The 18,925-nt window shown below is 39.0% G+C and overlaps 2 protein-coding genes and 2 non-coding genes across 6 annotated transcripts in view; all 4 read left to right on the plus strand.

Annotated features, from left to right (window-relative positions):
* Positions 1-165: 165 nt before the first annotated feature.
* On the plus strand, positions 166-9,480 carry ing4 (inhibitor of growth family, member 4). Of its 2 annotated transcripts, none has more exons than XM_062064344.1 (8): positions 166-295; positions 702-773; positions 4,889-5,055; positions 5,142-5,256; positions 7,567-7,678; positions 7,791-7,935; positions 8,441-8,502; positions 8,599-9,480. In XM_062064344.1, exons 1-8 carry the CDS (start codon positions 259-261, stop codon positions 8,636-8,638), a joined length of 750 nt encoding a protein of 249 aa, XP_061920328.1. In that variant the 5' UTR covers positions 166-258; the 3' UTR covers positions 8,639-9,480. The 2 variants fall into 2 exon arrangements, with proteins under 2 accessions (XP_061920328.1, XP_061920329.1); XM_062064345.1 differs by lacking the exon at positions 166-295 and adding an exon at positions 321-476 and having other exon boundaries at positions 8,599-9,479.
* A 1,167-nt stretch (positions 9,481-10,647) lies between these two features.
* The window catches only part of ncapd2 (non-SMC condensin I complex, subunit D2), a 39,995-nt gene continuing 31,717 nt past the window's right edge, over positions 10,648-18,925 (plus strand). The window contains exons 1-13 of one of the 2 annotated variants that reach the window (XM_062063792.1): positions 10,648-10,833; positions 11,126-11,245; positions 14,670-14,745; positions 14,812-14,870; positions 14,947-15,122; positions 15,563-15,705; positions 16,378-16,505; positions 16,595-16,718; positions 16,808-16,955; positions 17,034-17,231; positions 17,511-17,645; positions 17,713-17,800; positions 18,660-18,855. In XM_062063792.1, coding sequence (XP_061919776.1) covers positions 10,698-10,833; positions 11,126-11,245; positions 14,670-14,745; positions 14,812-14,870; positions 14,947-15,122; positions 15,563-15,705; positions 16,378-16,505; positions 16,595-16,718; positions 16,808-16,955; positions 17,034-17,231; positions 17,511-17,645; positions 17,713-17,800; positions 18,660-18,855 — 1,727 coding nt within the window. In that variant the 5' untranslated portion in view covers positions 10,648-10,697. The remainder of the gene's footprint in view (positions 10,834-11,125; positions 11,246-14,669; positions 14,746-14,811; positions 14,871-14,946; positions 15,123-15,562; positions 15,706-16,377; positions 16,506-16,594; positions 16,719-16,807; positions 16,956-17,033; positions 17,232-17,510; positions 17,646-17,712; positions 17,801-18,659; positions 18,856-18,925) is intronic. The other variant, XM_062063793.1, reaches the window with a different exon arrangement.
* On the plus strand, positions 15,175-15,490 carry LOC133660802 (small nucleolar RNA U85). The gene has a single exon (XR_009827902.1). It is a non-coding gene; the product is annotated as a small nucleolar RNA U85 (small nucleolar RNA).
* Positions 17,844-18,171, plus strand: LOC133660798 (small nucleolar RNA U85). Its single transcript, XR_009827898.1, has one exon. It is a non-coding gene; the product is annotated as a small nucleolar RNA U85 (small nucleolar RNA).

Below are 18,925 nucleotides of genomic sequence, written 5' to 3' on the forward strand. Positions count from 1 at the left end.
TCTTTCTGTTTTAACACTTACTCCATCATCAAAATAACATTAAAATTGTGCTAAAAGAAGCTTTGGTGAGCTGGAGTGAAACACAATATCCTTTGAATATTTATATTTAACTGCTATAACTTGAAGACAATTACACATATCCTCTTTTTGAACGCTAGTTGGAATGCGAGTTTACACAGCTAAGGCTCCCACGATGTCACGTGTGTGGTAACAACCAATCACACTTCACCGGAAGCTGTGTTGTTTACATTTTCCAAGATGGCGGCGGGGATGTATTTGGAGCATTATTTGGACAGTAAGCTATACATACATATTTATCTAAAAACTATTTGAAAGCTTGTTGGTTGACAAATGGTTATTTTTTATTGTGTAGTCTAATGGATTGTACGCCAACGTTCGCAAGGCGAACATTTTGGTCTTTTCACAGCCTTTAGGCGGCATGCGGCTCAGTCTATTTGCTGGATAGGCGCAACGCAGTAAGCTTGGGAAGTCTGCCTATGTGGCCATACACCACTTAAAATGATACATCTTTATTTCATAATAACACCCTTATGATCATGTATACGTGACCATTAATTATTCTAGTTGCTACCAACAATTGTCTGCAGATGAACGAATGCTCATCTTGTCTTTGCAACGTTTTAGCTTCATTTAATATCAATTGAGTCTCTTTAATAATACACCCTTCTTTTCCACATTAGGCATAGAAAACTTGCCCTTCGAGTTGCAGAGGAACTTCAATTTGATGAGAGATTTAGATCAACGCACAGAAGGTGAGAGTTTATTTGAATGTGGCATCATCTGATCTGACGTCAAAATGTAAACCTTACTGCGTGTTTTATTCCACAAACGTGTTGCATTGCTGAGGTGCAACATCATTTGTCCACATGTTTGTATGTTAGAAATAAGTGTAACAGGGATTTGAGCTACTGTGGCCAACAGAGGCAGACAGTGAATGCCAAAACACAATGGATCGAAAAACACTCCAAACTCATCTCAGGGCATTCAATCGATAGCAACTGGACTGTTTGGGTTGTCTTGTCAGACGTTTCGCCGCTCATCCGAGTAGGCTTCACCAGTTAATGCTCATAGACTTGGATTGGTCAGATCTAGCAAAGATAATAAGATAGCAAGAGTAACGCCCCTCTTTAAAAAAGGAAGCAAATTGGAACCTGGCAACTACCGACCTGTTTCTATTCTCAGTTCCATTTCGAAAGTAATGGGAAAAATTGTTTATGGACAGGTCGATAGTTACCTTGCTACTAATAAACTCATGTACAAATTCCAATCCGGCTTCAGAACTAACCACTCCACTGACACATGCCTTCTCTATCTGACCGACCACATCAAACATGAGGTGGACGCGGGCAAATACTGCGCCGTGGTCATGCTGGACCTTCAGAAGGCCTTTGACACCGTTAACCACGTTATACTGTTGGATAAGCTCAGAGCAATCGGATTCGACAAAACCTCATCGAGCTGGATGCAATCTTACTTGGAGGGGAGGAAACAGATGGTAGAGGTGAACGGCATCGTGCCCCCCCCCCCCACCCCACCCGTCTCAGTAAGCGTGGAGTCCACCAAGGCAGTATATTAGGGCCTTTGCTGTTCCTAATATACATAAACGACATGTCATCAGCATGCGACTGTGAATTGTTCTTGTTTGCGGATGACTCGGCCCTGCTGGTATCAGACAAGGACAAGTCACAGGTGGAGAAAATCCTCAGTGCCGAACTCTGTAGAACTTGCACCTGGCTCGCTGACAAAAAGCTATCCATACACTTGAGTAAAACGGAATCCATCCTGTTTGGGTCCCACATCAACCTTAAGAAAGTCAATGACTTCACTATAAAAGTGGGTGACATTGTTATCACCAGGAAAGATGAGGTCACCTACCTAGGTTCCATTCTAAAGGCTAATCTTTCCTGTGATAAAATGGCAACCAAGGTAATCAAAAAGGTCAACCAACGAATGATATTTCTCTATAGAATCTCCTCTCTGGTCAACAAAAGCACCATGAAGATTCTAGCAGGAACTCTCGTTCAACCCTTTTTCGATTACGCATGCGCCTCCTGGTACCCTAGCACCTCCAAAACCCTCAAAACTAGACTACAAACATCCCAGAACAAGCGAGTCAGATTACCTCTAGACCTCCACCCCAGATCACACCTCACTCCTACCGGCTGGCTCAGGGTGGAGGACAGAGTAAAACAACTTGCACTGAGCCTAGTCTATAAAATCCGCTACACCTCCCTGATACCGAAGTACATGTCAAACTACTTCCTTAACGTAAATGACCGCCATAACCACAACACCAGGGGGAGCTCCACTAACCACGTTAAGCCCAGATTCCGATCTAACAAAGGTCTTAACTCATTCTCCTTCTATGCCACATCAACATGGAATGCGCTCCCAACAGGTGTAAAAGAAAGGGCATCTCTATCCTCCTTCAAAACTGCACTAAAAGTACACCTCCAGGCAACTTCAACCTTAAAACTAACACCCTTCCCGGATTATTAATAAACAAATGTAAATAATCAAATGTAGATACTTTTTGTTATGCTTTCTGATCTCTCTCACTCTCTCTCTCTCTCTCTCTCTCTCTCTCTCTCTCTCTCTCTCTCTCTCTCTCTCTCTCTCTCTCTCTCTCTCTCTCTCTATGTCCACTACTTGCTGTACAGATCCTACCAAGTCAGACCTACACTGTTTCAATGTACTTTTCTCTGATGATACAATTGTTGATGACTGAAGTGATGATAACAACCAATCCTAATCCCCCCCTCCACATCCCACACCCCGGATTGTAAATAATTCAATGTATATACTCTGATGATTATCTTGTGTGATGACTGTATTATGATGATAGTATATATCTGATAGTATACATCTGTATCATGAATCAATTTAAGTGGACCCCGACTTAAACAAGTTGAAAAACTTATTCGGGTGTTACCATTTAGTGGTCAATTGTACGGAATATGTACTTCACTGTGCAATCTACTAATAAAAGTCTCAATCAATCTAGTCCAGCGGCTGGTGCCAAAACCCCAAATATATATAATACAAAAAAACAGCACTCCTTTGAGAACAAAAATGTACAGATTCTGGACAGGAAGGACGAATGGTATGAAGGAGGAGTGAGGGAAGCCATCTATATGATGGTTGAAAAACCATCCCTGAACGGAGGTGGTGGTCTGCGACACCACCTGTTTCCCACATACAACACCGTCCTTTCAATCATTCCTAAAATACTTTGCAATTTAGCCTCCAACAAATAACAGGAGTTAAAAATATTCTGATCACAGAAGGTGACCAGAGTGCCATTCGTTTACAACTGAATGGAATGCTTAAGCAGGGGATTCCGACTATTTTGGACTGGTATTAGTCGATCCACAGCGATCGTTCTGCCACACAATACCTCAATGCTAACGAGGGGAAAGTACACTTCAACGACTGTCGTTGGCTTAAACAGTTAGGATTGTTCGTTTGCATTAAAACAGTTGTTTTTCTCACTACGGTAGGGCGAAACCATCCTTGCCCAGGCACACCCTCCTGGTTTTGGAGTACAATATTTGGCCGCTGGACTAGATCTGACCAATCTAAGTCTATGAGCATGAACTGATGAAGCCTACTCGGATGAGCGGCGAAACGTCTTCTAAAACAAACCAAACAGTCCAGTTGCGATCGATCGAATGCCCTGACATGAAAATGACCTGGATGAATGAGAACATACATAGACACTCCAAACACAATAAAAATTTGGCATTCACAAAAGCTCTACATGACCAAAAAGAAAAATGCAAATGAAAAATGCTGCAAATGCCCAGAACACACCAAAAAGACTGCATGAGGGAAATTATGTAAGTTCATGGAACAAAACAGAAACTTGCCAGACAACCAAGGAAGGCCGACCTACAGTACACAACACTAACATTAGCTACATTAGGGGAGACATAGGAAGTAGACCCTGCATCGGTTCATGGTCAAGAATGGGGATCCCGGGCTTAAAAATATTAGTGACCACAGACCTACGTAAACTGGTTGCTTTATAATTTTGTGAAATATTGTGGCAAAGTCTTTACCAATGACATAAAGACAAATGTACTTGTAGGTGCCTAAATGCTGTTTAAGTTAATTTACATTTTATGGAAGGTGCTTTTTGTTTATTCAGCCAAAATGGGACTATTTACTTTATTTGTAATTATTACATTTGTCTAAATAATTTGATGACGTAACTGTTTGATTGCATGTATGGCGGAAGGATCTGTGTGGTAGGTTGGTTTTTGGACACAGTGCATTATGGGTAATGGCAGTCAGGTGCGGGGGAATTGAGCCGCACAGTTTTTTGACCTCACTCTTACTTTTTGTAACTCTTTTTTACTGTAACAAACTCGCTTCATTTGCCATTCATTTGTTCCCATGTCGTTATTGTTTTACGTTTCTGAATGATTAAGTTCACAAGTAAACTATACAAAACGAAGAGGAGCGTCTGGCGTTTTGTTTGTTGTTGCCGCAGCAATCAGAGCAGGAGAAAGTAGAGGAGCGTCAAGCTAAAGGCTTCATTAGGAATCTACAGTACTATTTCATTTTTCTTCTTCAAAAGTCAGCCAACTTTCTTTTGGGCGTCACATGCATGACTTTAAAGAGGGATATCCCTCCGTTTTGGCTCCACTACTATTTTTGGCATTTGCAGCAGCGATAATGTGATTGCAGCTTTTTTCCAGTCTAATCTGTTTTGTGGTGTTTGTGTGTTTTTGGTGTTGAATCATTTCTATGTTTGGAGCATTTGTACGTTGTTGTATTTGCGACTGTCGGCCACCGTAGAATACAGTAGTAATCGAATATTGCTGTAGTCTGCAACTTGTGCTTCTTTCATTCTCTCCTGTAGATCTTAAAGGACAGATTGACTCCCTCGCAAAAGAATACACGTCAAATGCTCGGACCCTCTCCTCTGAGCAAAAGCTGTCCATTCTGAGGCAAATTCAACAGTCGTACAGCAAATGCAAAGAGTTTGGAGATGACAAAGTACAGCTGGCAATGCAGACCTATGAGATGGTTTGTATCAGATCGCAAGAATGCATGGCATTGTTTACAGGCCCTAAAGTACAACGATGTATTGTCTTCTCCTCTCTTGTCCTCAGGTTGACAAGCACATAAGACGTCTCGACACGGACCTAGCTCGATTTGAAGCTGACCTAAAGGAAAAACAGATTGAGAGCACAGATTATGATTCCACCTCCAGTAAAGGAAAGAAAGGTTGGTCTATTTTTCTGTACCACTTATCTTTATTCGGGTTACGCAGGCCTCAAATTTTAACTTTTTAAGGTCAAGGCAAGTGTTGCCTTAAAGGAGGGCTCATATTTTAGGGCACCAAGGCAAACATTATTTTTTTTCGAGGCAGGAGATATATATATATACATACTGTACATACATACAATTATTTTGAAAGATGTCACCTGATGGCCATAAGACATAACTACACTTTTTGTCCATATAGATAATAATAGTGTTCATATGAGATCTCGGGCTGCCAGTTATGGCCAAAGTACTAATTAAGATGATTGTTATCAATATTGAAATCATGATTACTGATTGTTAGGTTAAGCAGTGTTGGGGTGTGAATGTAATATCATCATGTCATTTGTAATGTCTAATAAAAAGGCTATAGATGAACCTTATCCATATATCTAAAGACAAATATTAGTTTTTTTTAAATTCTTTAATAATATTAACTTGTCAGCTTTTTGTCATTACATGATGCCTTTCTCTCTATTTTTACATTTTGATAGAGGGAGTTGTTTTTATTATTTTTTTATGTTTTGAAGTTATGTACATTTATATAAAGTTAAAGTACCAATGATTGTCACACAAACACACGAGGTGTGGCGAAATTATTCTCTGCATTTGACCTATCACCCTTGATCACCCACTGGGAGGTGAGGGGAGCAGTGAGCAGCAGCGTTGGCCGTGCCCGGGAATAATTTTTGGTGATTTAACCCCAATTCCAACCCTTGATGCTGAGTGCCAAGCAGGGAGGTAATGGGTCCCATTTTTATAGTCTTTGGTATGACTCATGTAGATGATGTATCGGGACAGATCCATTAAGAGTTTGAGCAGAAATATGTTGTATAGGAATTAACTATACACATTAAAACATTAACAAAATGCTGTGTCACATGAATGGTTTTTGAAGTAATACCTTTGTGACATGAAAAAAACACAAGTAATGTAAGAAAACATGGCGTCTACTTTTTGTTGTCAAAATAAAACACAAAGCAGTTTGGTTAATGAAGATGAAGTCTAATAAACAAGCTTTGTTCTTCTCCAACACGCCTCCCTGGTGTTTCAGTTCAACAGTTTGGCCAACAACAAAAAAAGAGGAGTGACACCGAATACAGAATCTTCACAGCCTTCGTTCAGTTCGATGAGATGACAAAACATTTGAGCTAGTATTGATGTTATTTGAACACTGATACAGTTTGCAGTTAAATAAAGGAGTGAGCATCCCAGTAAACAAACTAAAGACTTTGTAAACAAGTTGTGACAATGTTCACGACACATCACCTGCTGCATTGTCTTTTGCTGTATACTTTTAGTGTGGGGACAAATGCGTCTGTCTCCAATATTGTCCACACCTGTCGCCATCTAAATACAGCAGTGGGCTCTTAAAAGCACGCCGAGAAGCGATGGAAAATTACGTTAAACCAAGCGCTTGGCTCTGTTAACTCTGAGGGGAAATCTCCACAGCAAAGTCTGTGTAGTTAGTCCGCTATGATTATCAAGCCAAACACCGCTAGTGTGCATGCGCCTGACTTCCTGTTGCCTAAAATGCAGTAATAAATGACGTTTTTTAGGTTATTAAAAAATTAGACGATATTACTAACCGTCTGGAATTTTATTGCGAATTATCATTATACTGTTTATTGTTACATCCCTAGTCCATTAACAAGTAAAAAGTAAAGGGCGGTCACGGCATGTTCTTGCCGCAAATGTTGGTAAATTTTTGGGGGCATTACGCCGAAAGATGAGGGCGGTCGCAGAAGTTGCTGCCGCGGTTGCAGTGGTTAAATTCGAGCTCTGGTCACAGGTGAGCTGGAACATATCCAACCTGACTTTTTGTGTGTGAGGCTGGGTAAACCCCCTGGACTGGTCACCAGTCAATCGCAGCACAAGTGCACACAAATACACAATCTTTGACCTCTTTGAAGACAATTAGAGTCCCCATTCAACATGGGTGTGCCAGGAAAAACCTACGCAAGCACAGGAAGAACCTGTAAACGGTTTCCCATTATGTGGTGGCAAAACTTGTATGTTGACTTCAAAACATGCATGCAGGAGTATGCATGAGTTTGCAACTTAATGTCATCAATATAGTGATCACTCCTCCCAATAATTAATAAATATAAACTCCATATTGGATTTGAAAACAGAACACCTCCAAATAAACCACAAAGGTTGCAGTAATATAGCATTGTAAAAGGAATGCTGTGAGGCAGTGTGACTGTGTCCTTAGTCAGCAAAATGTTTGCACTGCGGCGTTATCTGACACATCTGTTGCATTTCCAGGAGACACCAGACAGAAGGAAAAGAAGTCGGCTAAAACAAGATCGAAAGTGAAGAGCTCAGATGAAGACGGCAGTCCCAAGAGCACCCAGAAGAAAGTCAAACTGCTTCAAACGTAACGTCTACTTTGTTAGCTTCTCAGCCTTCATCTTCAAATTTGTATTTTTATTTTATGCCACATTTGGCTTTCAGAATCTTTCATTATCTCGTTTTTTGCGCACCGTCAGGGGAGAATTCAACAGTCCTGCTTCCAACTTTGGGAATGTCCACCCGTCGGATGTTCTGGACATGCCGGTGGACCCCAACGAGCCCACCTACTGTCTGTGCCACCAGGTGTCCTATGGCGAGATGATTGGCTGCGACAACACTGATGTGAGTCCTGTGTCAGCTTCTCTCTTTCACATCAATACAAAGAAGTCATGTAACGTATTGTCATATTTACCTTAACATTTGCACACATGGCCTTTTCATACTAAATATGTTACCAACATCTTTCAGTAAAAATAAATGTTAAATTTGATTAATTAAAGAACACCTAACAATTTGTCTTTAAATGTCAAAATGACAATAAAAAATGTCTCAGTGTAATAAAATGTAATTAAGGAAGGCAAAATAATAATGTATTTGGGCCTTAATTATGATGGTGCAAATCCTTCATACTATATGTCAGAAAATCATGATAATGTGCTTTCATATAATTCGAAAATGCAGAAGAATTGAAGTGGTTGGAATATGATTAGAATCCCATGCTGTCTGGATAAGGTCAGAAATGACAGAGTGAAGAATAACACATAAATAATATGTCCTGGGCAGAACTGATATGTTGTCACTGCTTCTTTTTTAGTTACAAAGAAACTTACTTTATTTTTGCCTCTAGTGCTCCATTGAGTGGTTCCACTTTGCGTGTGTGGGTCTGACAACCAAACCAAGAGGAAAGTGGTAAGAGCCTGAAATGCTCTATAAATGTGTTATCTCCCACATGTGCCGTTCAAATGCTGATGCTCTTCTGTCCCATTGCCTCTGTGCTTAATGCAGGTATTGCCCACGCTGTTCTCAAGACCGAAAGAGAAAATAAAAGCTGCCTGGATGTCCTGGAACAAACACTGATCTGATAGTGAAAAACACATTCATTCATTAATTGCTAGATTTTTTTTCCACCTTCCTTAACATTTGGTGCTTTTTTTGTTTCTGTATTTGCCTTGAAGCATAGTGTGAAGGAATGACGTGGTTACAAGTGTATTTAAAAGTGTATTTTCTTATTTGGTGCTCTTATTTTGCAAATCCTTTTTTTTCACTTTCTGTTTAAACACTACAACTGTCCTACTTTAACAGTTCATATTTGCATGATACTTAATACTGTATTGAAATGCAAAGCCTAATTAGTTTCTCTGAGAACGATGTGGCCATTGCTGATTGATTGCTTTCGTTGTGTTGTTACTTTTTTACCAAGCCATGGAGAGTTAGATTGATTCTTTCTTTTTACAAATTCAAGCGGACAAAATAGTGTGAAAACAAATGCTGCATCATAAAAGTATTAGTCATCTTTTGGTAGTGACATTTTTTTATTTTAGAATTTTGATTGATTGCTGTTTAGAGTGCAAGGCATTTTTGTGAAAAGTATATTGATGTAGCTGGAGTATTGGTACAAAGGCGAGGGTGTGATTGTATTATCAATCATTTAAATACAGCTACTACCTCAAACTGTTGGCTGTCGTGTAGTTTTTTTTTTGGTAGTCTTTATTGCAACCTATATATACATAATATATATATTGTTTGTCTAATTGAATAGATCGGTCTTCCAAAAATGGCTGCCACAGTGACCACAATTGGATGTTTTATCAATAGTTTGGGATGCTTTTGGTAACATATAGTATTTTTTAGATATACAGTACTGGGAACTACATCTGTCCAATGTCCTCTACGATGGACATGAGGACTTTCACTCCTATTTTTTTTTCACATAAAATTAAACATTTCCCAAAATGGCTGCCACAGTGACCAGAATTGGATGTTTTTGTGTTTGTGTTTTATCAATAGTTTGGGGTGCTTTTGGTAACATATAGTCAGTTTTAGATATACTGCACCGGGAACCACATTTGTACAATGTCCTCTCAGAAGGACATAAGGACTTTTACTCCAACTATTTTTTTAATATAAAATGATAAAGACAGTTGATAGAACAAATGCACCAGCATGCAGAAATGTGTATGTGTGTCACCAAGAAGAAAAATGGCTTGCACTATGGTTCTAAAATTGTGCCATTCATTTTACAAAATGCCCAAAACAGGATAGTAGGGGTCTCCCAACATTTTCCCACTGAGGGCCGCACACTATAAAATCAAAGAATACGTTTTATATTTTTCATTTTCAAAACCAATACAATAAGTAGAATTGTTTTACCTATAGGGCTCCCCTCAAGTGTATGCCATTTTTGTTAAAGAAAACATGTTTATATGGCTTAAACAGAAAATGTGCAAAATTTTCCCCCAAAAAAGTTTTCCAAGTGAAATATTTGATGTGAGGTAATTTGAGCCCCAAATAGGACAATAATTCACGACAGCGTTGATTTTGATGTTTTTTATTTTATTTTTAGCAATAGCAGTTTTAAAGAAAAAAATCCCACTCAAAAGTGTAAAAAAAATTAATGACTTATTTTTAACACTTTTTTCTGTTGTTTTTTTTCTCTCTTCCAAATAGTATTTTTAGAGTGTGTCACGGGCTGTTAAAAAATTAGCTGCGGTCCGCAAATACCCCCGGGCCGCACATTGGACACCTCTTCTGTACAGTAATGGTACATTTTGCTATAACTGTAAACATGGTAAGTGAATATATAAATCGCATATTGTGGATTGTTTATCTGTCACATTAAAGTAGTACATGGATAAAATAATATTTTAGTTGGCAAAGCAGGGAAACTAACCCGCAAGATAAGTAAATAGAACACTTTATGTAAAAAAAAAAAAAAACATTTTAATGCAAAATGCTACAGTATTGTATTGTTTATATTTATTTTATTAAATTAAAAAAAAAAAAAGTGTTTCTAACTTGTCACTGTCTTCCAATAGGTGGCGATCTTCTCTACGTTTGTGAACTGAAGTCTCGCGTGTGTGTGACGTCACAGAGCCTTTGGCGCGATGTGCTACAAATTTGAAAATCCGACGACGGACACACACTGTTTGTCCACAGACGGGGCGAAAAGACAAAAACAAGTGGACAAACTTTGGTCCTCGACCGGCGACATTGCGGCGGACGGGAAAGCGACTATCAACAGTAAGTTCGATGGTTTAAACAACAGCGTTGTTATATCGGTAACGGCTTGTCAGTCTAGCAACAATTATTTCCTACCAAGCTAACATGCTAGCATGCTAATTAATGCTAGTATGAGTGTTAAGAATATATTCTATTTGAATGTAGCGGTGAGGGAATTTATTGTGTGTATGATTTATTAACCTAAGTTGTATTGTTGTGTTTAATTAAGAAACCATTACAGGTAGTAAAATAAAGCGGTTACCGAAATGGCTTTGATATCCTGTGACGAATTACACTAATGTTTTCTCCACAGAAATGTCGTGGGACTTTTTCCTGCCCGTTTGTGTGGGCGACCTGGTCAAGACTGGAGGAATAAACCAATACGTCGTGCAAGATGTGGTCTCCCCGAAACAGCTACCGTCCTATCTTAGCAGTAAGTGTGTACTAATGTAGGCCAACAGGAGCAAACACGCAGTCAATTTCAAACACTGCAAATGCAGAAACAATCCAGAATGGCAAAATGTTTTTTTTTGTAACCTCTTCATTTGGTTTATAACGGGGGTGTCTAAACTTTTTGAATAGGGGACCGCATTGGGTTATAAAAAATAATATTCATCCATCCATTCTACCACTTGTCCTATATATATATATATGTATATACAGTATATGTATGTATGTATATATGTATTAGGGGTGTGGGAAAAAATTGATTCGAATTCGAATCGCGATTCTCACGTTGTGCGATTCAGAATTATTATTTTTTAAATTAAATATATATATATATATTTTTTTTAAATTAATCAATCCAACAAAACATTACACAGCAATACCATAACAATGCAATCCAATTCCAAAACCAAACCCGACCCAGCAACACTCAGAACTGCAATAAACAGAGCAATTGAGAGGAGACACAAACACGACACAGAACAAACCAAAAGTAGTGAAACTAAAATAAATATTATCAACAACAGTATCAATATTAGTTACAATTTCAACATAGCAGTGATTAAAATCCCTCATTGACATTATCATTAGACATTTACAGTATATATATTAAAAACAAAGAACAATAGTGTCACAGCGGCTTACACTTGCATCGCATCTCATAAGCTTGACAACACACTGTGTCCAATATTTTCACAAATATAAAATAAGTCATATTTTTTGTTAATTTAATAGTTAAAACAAATTCACATTATTGCAATCAGTTGGTAAAACATTATCCTTTTACAAAAGTTTTTACTAAAATATACTACTCTGCTTGCATGTCAGCAGACTGGGGTAGATCCTGCTGAAATCCTATGTATTGAATGAATAGAGAATCCTTTTGAATTGGGAAAAAAAACGTTTTTGAATCGAGAATTGTGTTGAATTGAAAAAGAATCGATTTTGAATCGAACCGTGACCCCAATAATCGATATTGAATCGAATCGTGGGACACCCAAAGATTCACAGCCCTAATATGTATGTGTATATATATATACATACATGTGTGTGTGTATATATATATATATATATATATATATATATATATATATATATATATATATATATATATATATATATATCTGGATGGATAGATAGAATGTGTATGTTTGTGTATAGTTTTATAGTGATGGGCAGTTACAAGCTTAACTACCGTATTTTTTATTTTTTTCGCACTGGCCGAAAATGCATAATAAAGAAGGAAAAAAACGTCACATTTTTTGGGGACATTTATTTAATAAAACCCAACACCAAGAATAAACATTTAAAAGGCAATTTAAAATACAATTTAAAACAAATAAAGAATAGTGAACAGGCTGAATAAGTGTACGTTATATGACTCATAAATAACCAACTGAGAACGTGCATGGTATGTTAACGTAACATATTATGGTAAGAGTCATTCAAATAACTATAACATAAAAAACATGCAAAACGTTTACCAAACAATCTGTCACTCCTAATCGCTAAATCCGATTACGGAATGAGCTAAATAATATTATATGATATTTTACGGTAATGTGTTAATAATTTCACACATAAGTCGCACCAAACTATGAAAAAAACTGCGACTTATAGTCCGAAAAATACGGTACATTTTCCAGTAGCTTGGGGTGTCAAACTCATTTTAGATCAGGGGCCACATGGAGAAAAATCTACTCCCAAGTGGGCCGGACTGGCAAAATCACGGCACAGTAACTTACGAATAAAGAAAACTTCAGCTTGTTTTTTTTGTTTAAAAATAGAACAAGCACATTCTGAAAATGTACAAATTATAATGTTGTTGGGTTTTTTTTCACTTACATGTTGTGGTTAATAGTATTCTATCTTGTCGTTATTTATACTTTCTGAATAAATTATGTGATAATGTTCATCAGTCAACTCATTGGTGTTAATTTTCAATCAAGATAAAAAAATATATACAAATTACGGGATGTTATTTATGTAGTTTGATCATTTTCCTCGACTGGTGCACTAACATGTGGTTTATTTTTATTTTTTTTACATACGTAGCATCATCTACAACAGTGGTTCTTAACCTTGTTAGAGGTACGGAACCCCGCCAGTTTCATTCACCGAACCCTTCTTTAGTAAAAAATAAAATGTTTTTTGTTTTTTTTTCAAATTCAAGACAAGGTTATATGTTCTTTACTGGTGCACAAAATGAACTGTGCATGAACCACAACAAATTACACACCTGCAAATCAGATGGAAATTTAGAGGGAACATTGTTTGGGGGTATCCATAATACGCCGATAGGGAGAAGTTTTTATTTACACGATGAGTTGGGTGTGTCTTAACCTCGGTGGCGGAGGCTCCGCCGAACCCCTGAGGCCGACTCACCGAACCCCTGGGGTTCGATCGAACCCAGGTTAAGAACCACTGATATACAAAGAATTGCTATTGCGACATCTAGTGGACACAGTTAGAACAGCAGTCTATTTCATTAAAACATTTTTATACTTAGCAAACTCATCCCGCGGGCCGGATAAAACCTGTTCGCGGGCCTGATCCGGCCCTCGGGCCTTACGTTTGACACCCCTCAGCTTGGCGGTAGCTTTAGATACTCTTTTAAAAGTAGCTTTTCCTGTAGCTTAACTACTTTTAGAACCATATAGCTAGGTATCATAGGTCAAAGCTACACGCTACAAAGAGAAAAAATGGACTGAGAATCCATGCCAAAAAATATGGATAAATGAGAACATCCATACATAAGAAGAAAATCCATGATGATTAGTTGGTGTATGATGTGTCACAATTACCGGTAGCTAAGGTTAGGGTGAAACATTACTGACTGGCCCATCGGAGGCAAGATAAGGCGGGTTAAGAAACTAGTATGCATAGTCATAACACACACACACACTCATGTCACATGAAGTCAAGGGAGTCAGAAACAGAGTAAGGCTTCAAGCTGACGACTTTAAAAAAGAAACTTATTTGAAAATGGCAGAGGGATTTTGTCCCACAAATTAGATTTTTCCTTTAGTAATGAAGATGACGTGTAGGAAACTCACAATATTGCGTGTATTTGGTCATATTTAGACAATTGTATACGTTTAGAAAAAACAAAGCCCGAAACCTTAGTTTTTAAGTTGTTTAAACCAAATCAAAACAAAACTAAACTGCTATTTTCATCCAAGACGTCCGACACAAATTTAGGAACTCACATTAAGGTGAGATGAGACCATGTAAAGTTTTACTGCACATAACTATTACCAACTGTTCCGAAACAACACACAAGTCATGGTTTTGTGTCAATATATAGATAGATGCGTTTTTTGTTTTTTTACTGTATGCTGAGAAATTAATAACATTATTGGGGACCATGGAAATGTTTTCAATCTGTGTCTTGTCTAAATTTCATTTAGGATTCAAGGCAGCATTGAGAAGCCAAGGGCCTTTGTGCATCCTAGAACACTTTGACACAGCATACAGTGTATTACAGTGAGTGTTTTTTACTTGCAGTGCTTTTTTTGCACTTGTATGAAACATATTCTTCAAATTTTAAAGGCATACCCACTCAGTGGATTTGAGTGTGAAGGAGGACACACTGGAATTGCTGGTGCAAGGTTAGAACTGCTACATTTAAATGTTTTTTTCTTCTTCAGCTGAATAAAATATTTTTCCTGCTTGTTTTTGTCGCAGTTGTTAACAGCCTGGCGACTTCCCTACCCGTCCTGCTCCTCTCCACCTCTGTCTCGGCGGCAGAGCGTAAGGAAAAGCTCAACGCTGTAAAGATGAGTGTCTTCCTTCTCTGCAAAATCACAGAGTACCTCGAAAGTGACTCCTACAGGCAGAGCATTATCACGACATCTGGGAAGGTATCTCAATTAGCAGCACACCTTACTAATTCTTATAATCGTCTGTTTAAATGCCCTGTGATGTAAACATGGCAGTTTTGTGATCCTGTTAGACCAGGGATTATGATACTCTAGCCTTCGGTTTTGACGGGTAATCTTGGTAGTGTCATAGTTATATTTCACTGCTGTAAGGGCCCACCTATAACAAAACTGGCACTACTTCTATGAAACTTGTCTTCAAAGTAATGAGGCAAGGCATCTAGGAGATGTCAAACAATGTATGGATAGTTGTTTGTGTGATGAATGTATACGTAACAGTTGGCAAGAGGGAATAATCTCTTTGGATGGTTTGCCAGGTATGAGCAGCAATCTTTGGTAATCTGAGGGCATCTGTTTAATGCTAACTACTGCCTGTCTCACCTAAAAATAAATCTAACAGGTATTTTCCACTATTTATACAGAGTGGTAAAAAGACCAAAACTGGCGAGCGACTTCTGCAGTGGGACAGTGAGAGGGACAGTGTTCTTCAGGCCCTCGTGCAGCTCCTCCAGTTGGATATCCGCTCCCTGTGGAACCTCTCTCTGGTAGAGGAAGAGTTTATCAGGTAATTAATTTGAATATTAGCTAAAGTTCAGTGTACTTGCTGGCAAAATTAACTTGTAGAGGAGGGGGAGGGGGGGGGGGGGTAATCGATTCTTTGATGCATCAGGGTTAGAACTTTTTTATACATACATACTGTACACCTGTCCTTTCTGTCCAATAACACATGAAAAACGTGGTTGACTCTGGTGGGGGGGAAAATGGGCAAAACTCGGGGTCCGTGGCACGACTGCATTTTATAGCACATTGCTTTATATCGCACAGTGTTGTATCAAACTACTTGAATTTATCAAATCAAATGACTGGTTATATAATTTTATTGAAATGTATTTTCCGGCCACCTTATATTGAATTTGTTGGGACTATCGGGGTCGAAAATTATTCAGGGAGTAGTTGATCCATATGTTATGAATATGCTAATCTCGCCTCTCAGGTTTCACAGGTTTTTTGTATTTCCCAGCATACATATTCCTGCTCAAATGCAGCTACTGCCAACTTGTTATTTAAATAACTACACCAGGAGGAGGTTGTCTACAGCCAAAGTTGTTAAAACCAATGTTTTTTGACCAATTGCTTATTAGTTGGTTGGTCTTTTTTCTAGACCGTGCACCCGGTGACTTAATTATCTGTCTTATTGGATATTTAGGAACTAAAAGACCTCTACATGTTTCCTCAGCTGCGTGACCTGTTGTTGCTACAAACTACTCGAGAATCCGACCATCAGTCACGTCAAGAGCAAACCCACCAGAGATGGTATTATCCATTTGCTTGGAGTGCTCATCAAGAAGTACAATCACCTCCTTGGTTAGTTTGACCTCTGAATTGGGTTTTCCGGCTTCCAATCTATGGAGCTTTTTCTTTATTGACTGTGTTCTCAATCTGATCCTCGACAGGCGCAAGTGTGAAGGTGATCCAGTTGCTGCAGCACTTTGAGCAGTTGTCATCCGTCTTTGCGCAAGCTGTGTGCGTGTGGAGTACAGAATATGGAATGAGAGCAATCATAGGAGAAGTAATAAGGTCAATTCACATGTTTTCATGCATGTCGTCTTTAAAATAAGATTCTATGAGTGATTCTTTTTTTAAATAAGTTTTGATTTATTTCTTAGGGAGATTGGCCAAAAGTCAAGCGAAGAGCTTGCCAGAGAGGGGTCAGGGGTCAAAGCATTTGCTGCTTTCCTCTCTGAACTTGGTGCTTTGTTACCAGAATTACTGATCCCCAACATTAGTGTGCTTATTACCCACCTGGAAGGAGAGGTGACAGCTTCATACCGTTCTTACTTTCCTACCTTACAGTATATAGGAATCTTTTTCTTTTTTTTTAATGCTTCCTAGAGCCACACAATGCGCGTGGCCGTGTGTGAGGTACTGGGAGAGATCCTGGTGCATGTCCTGTGCGGAGACAAGCTGGACGAGTCCGGAAAGGCTGACCGGGACCGCTTCTTTGACACGCTGCAGGAGCATCTGCACGACACGCACTCCCATGTCAGAGCGCGCGTATTGCAAGTGTACACGCGTATTGTCAACAGCAAAGTAAGTACCTTAGTCTACTCGAACAGTGTTTCCAAACATTTATTATGCTGAGACGCATGTTTTACATTCATGGTAAAATAATTGTGGAATCAAAAATGGCATTTGCAAAGGTTATTTTTTGGACACAGAGCAAAACGTCATTTTTTTGTGTAGTGTTTCAGTTAGCTAAAGGAACACAATTGACAATTCTCCATTTATTTTAAAATTATTATTCTCGGCACATAATTTCTGTACGATCCCATAAGCTAATTCTCTTATGTGACCATCTTCCTGTATTAGGCATTGCCGCTTTGTCGCTACAGTGAGGTGATGAGTCTTGCTGTTGGGCGCCTGATGGACAAATCCATCAATGCTGTGAAGAGTGCCATCCAGCTGCTGGCAGCCTTCATAGCACACAACCCCTACAGCTGCAAGGTAGCGCCAGACTAATTTAAGCAGTGAGTTCAATCAAAAACCTCACCAAGTTTCTTGTGTTTTTAAGTTGAGCAGCGCCGATCTGAAAAAACCTTTGGAGAAAGAGATGGCTAAACTCAAAGAGATTAAAGATAAACTGATGGAGAAGACACCAGGTGAAGTTAACTTTTAAGTCTTTAGTTTTTCTCAATTTGTTTTGCCCAATGATGAGACCAAGGCGAATACGAGCTGACTGAACAACAGCTGGCTGCTTCTTGCTTCAACTGGCGGGTAATCTTGGCAGTGTAAGGGAGTCTTCTTGCACTGCTGTAAGGGTCCGCCTATAGTAAACCAGGCTGCACCCTTATGCCTCCTATCAAGATTACATGGGAGTAATCTTGAGTATGTAGCCTACAGTGTCTGCGTGTGTGTCTGCGTGTGTGTCTGCGTGTGTGTCTGCGTGTGTGTGTGTGTTGAGGCCTGAAGTTCCCCAGCTGTGTTCCCTGTTTAGTTGGCTATGGGTTGCTTCTTTGGTAATCTGAGGGCAAAACATTGTCTGTCTCGTTCATTTCCTTGTTTATACTTTCTTCCATCTAACTTTAATTCTCAGTCATTCAGCTCCTTTTGTTCATGTTACTCGTGAAGTGCATGTCACAATGCTTTGCTTCTTTTAGCCATTTCCAAATTCTCAAATGCATTAACTCTGAGTGCTTTGAGTCATAAAGTTACACCTGTTTGCTGTAGCACAACAGATCACATTCAACGTTTGTGTGGATTCATTTATGTGAGTGAGGCTGCACTCTTGTAGAAAGCCTCTCAGAATAATTGAAAAGGCTTCATAAAGACCACAATGCCATGTATCTGGAAAAAGATGCAAGGCATTAGTACACCGCGATATGATAAGATGACATCACATTACTACCTGCTGCGCTTGTAGCATCATAAGTACCGTGTTTTATTGGTCATCTTTTTTTTGTGTGTGTCTATAGCTGTAAGATATTCTCATTAAATGTCGTCTTGTCTCCCTGCTGGCAGTGCCTGTCATTAAAGCGTCAGAGCTGTGGGATGCCATGGAACCTGAGTTGCACGTCACTGTCCTGTCTGAGCTGGACCTGTTAGGTGATGCCGAGAGGAAGAAACCTCAAGACGATGATGATGATGAGAATGTGGTGGATGACGACAGGGCCACAGCAGTGATGATAGCTCAATACCTGCGGGTAAACAAGTACAGGTGATTCAAACACCCCAATCTTTTTGGTAATAGCTGGCTGTAATATAAATAAGAGGTTTTCATCTTTACC

This window comes from Entelurus aequoreus, linkage group LG11 (assembly GCF_033978785.1).
Source record: "Entelurus aequoreus isolate RoL-2023_Sb linkage group LG11, RoL_Eaeq_v1.1, whole genome shotgun sequence".
Lineage (NCBI taxonomy): Eukaryota > Metazoa > Chordata > Actinopteri > Syngnathiformes > Syngnathidae > Entelurus > Entelurus aequoreus.

Coding starts and splice junctions, on each gene's coding strand:
- ing4 (XM_062064344.1), top strand. CDS start 259: ATGGCGGCGGGGATGTATTTGGAGCATTATTTGGACA. Junction 296..701: donor TTTGGAGCATTATTTGGACA/GTAAGCTATACA, acceptor TTTCCACATTAG/GCATAGAAAACTTGCCCTTC. Junction 774..4,888: donor TTTAGATCAACGCACAGAAG/GTGAGAGTTTAT, acceptor TCTCTCCTGTAG/ATCTTAAAGGACAGATTGAC.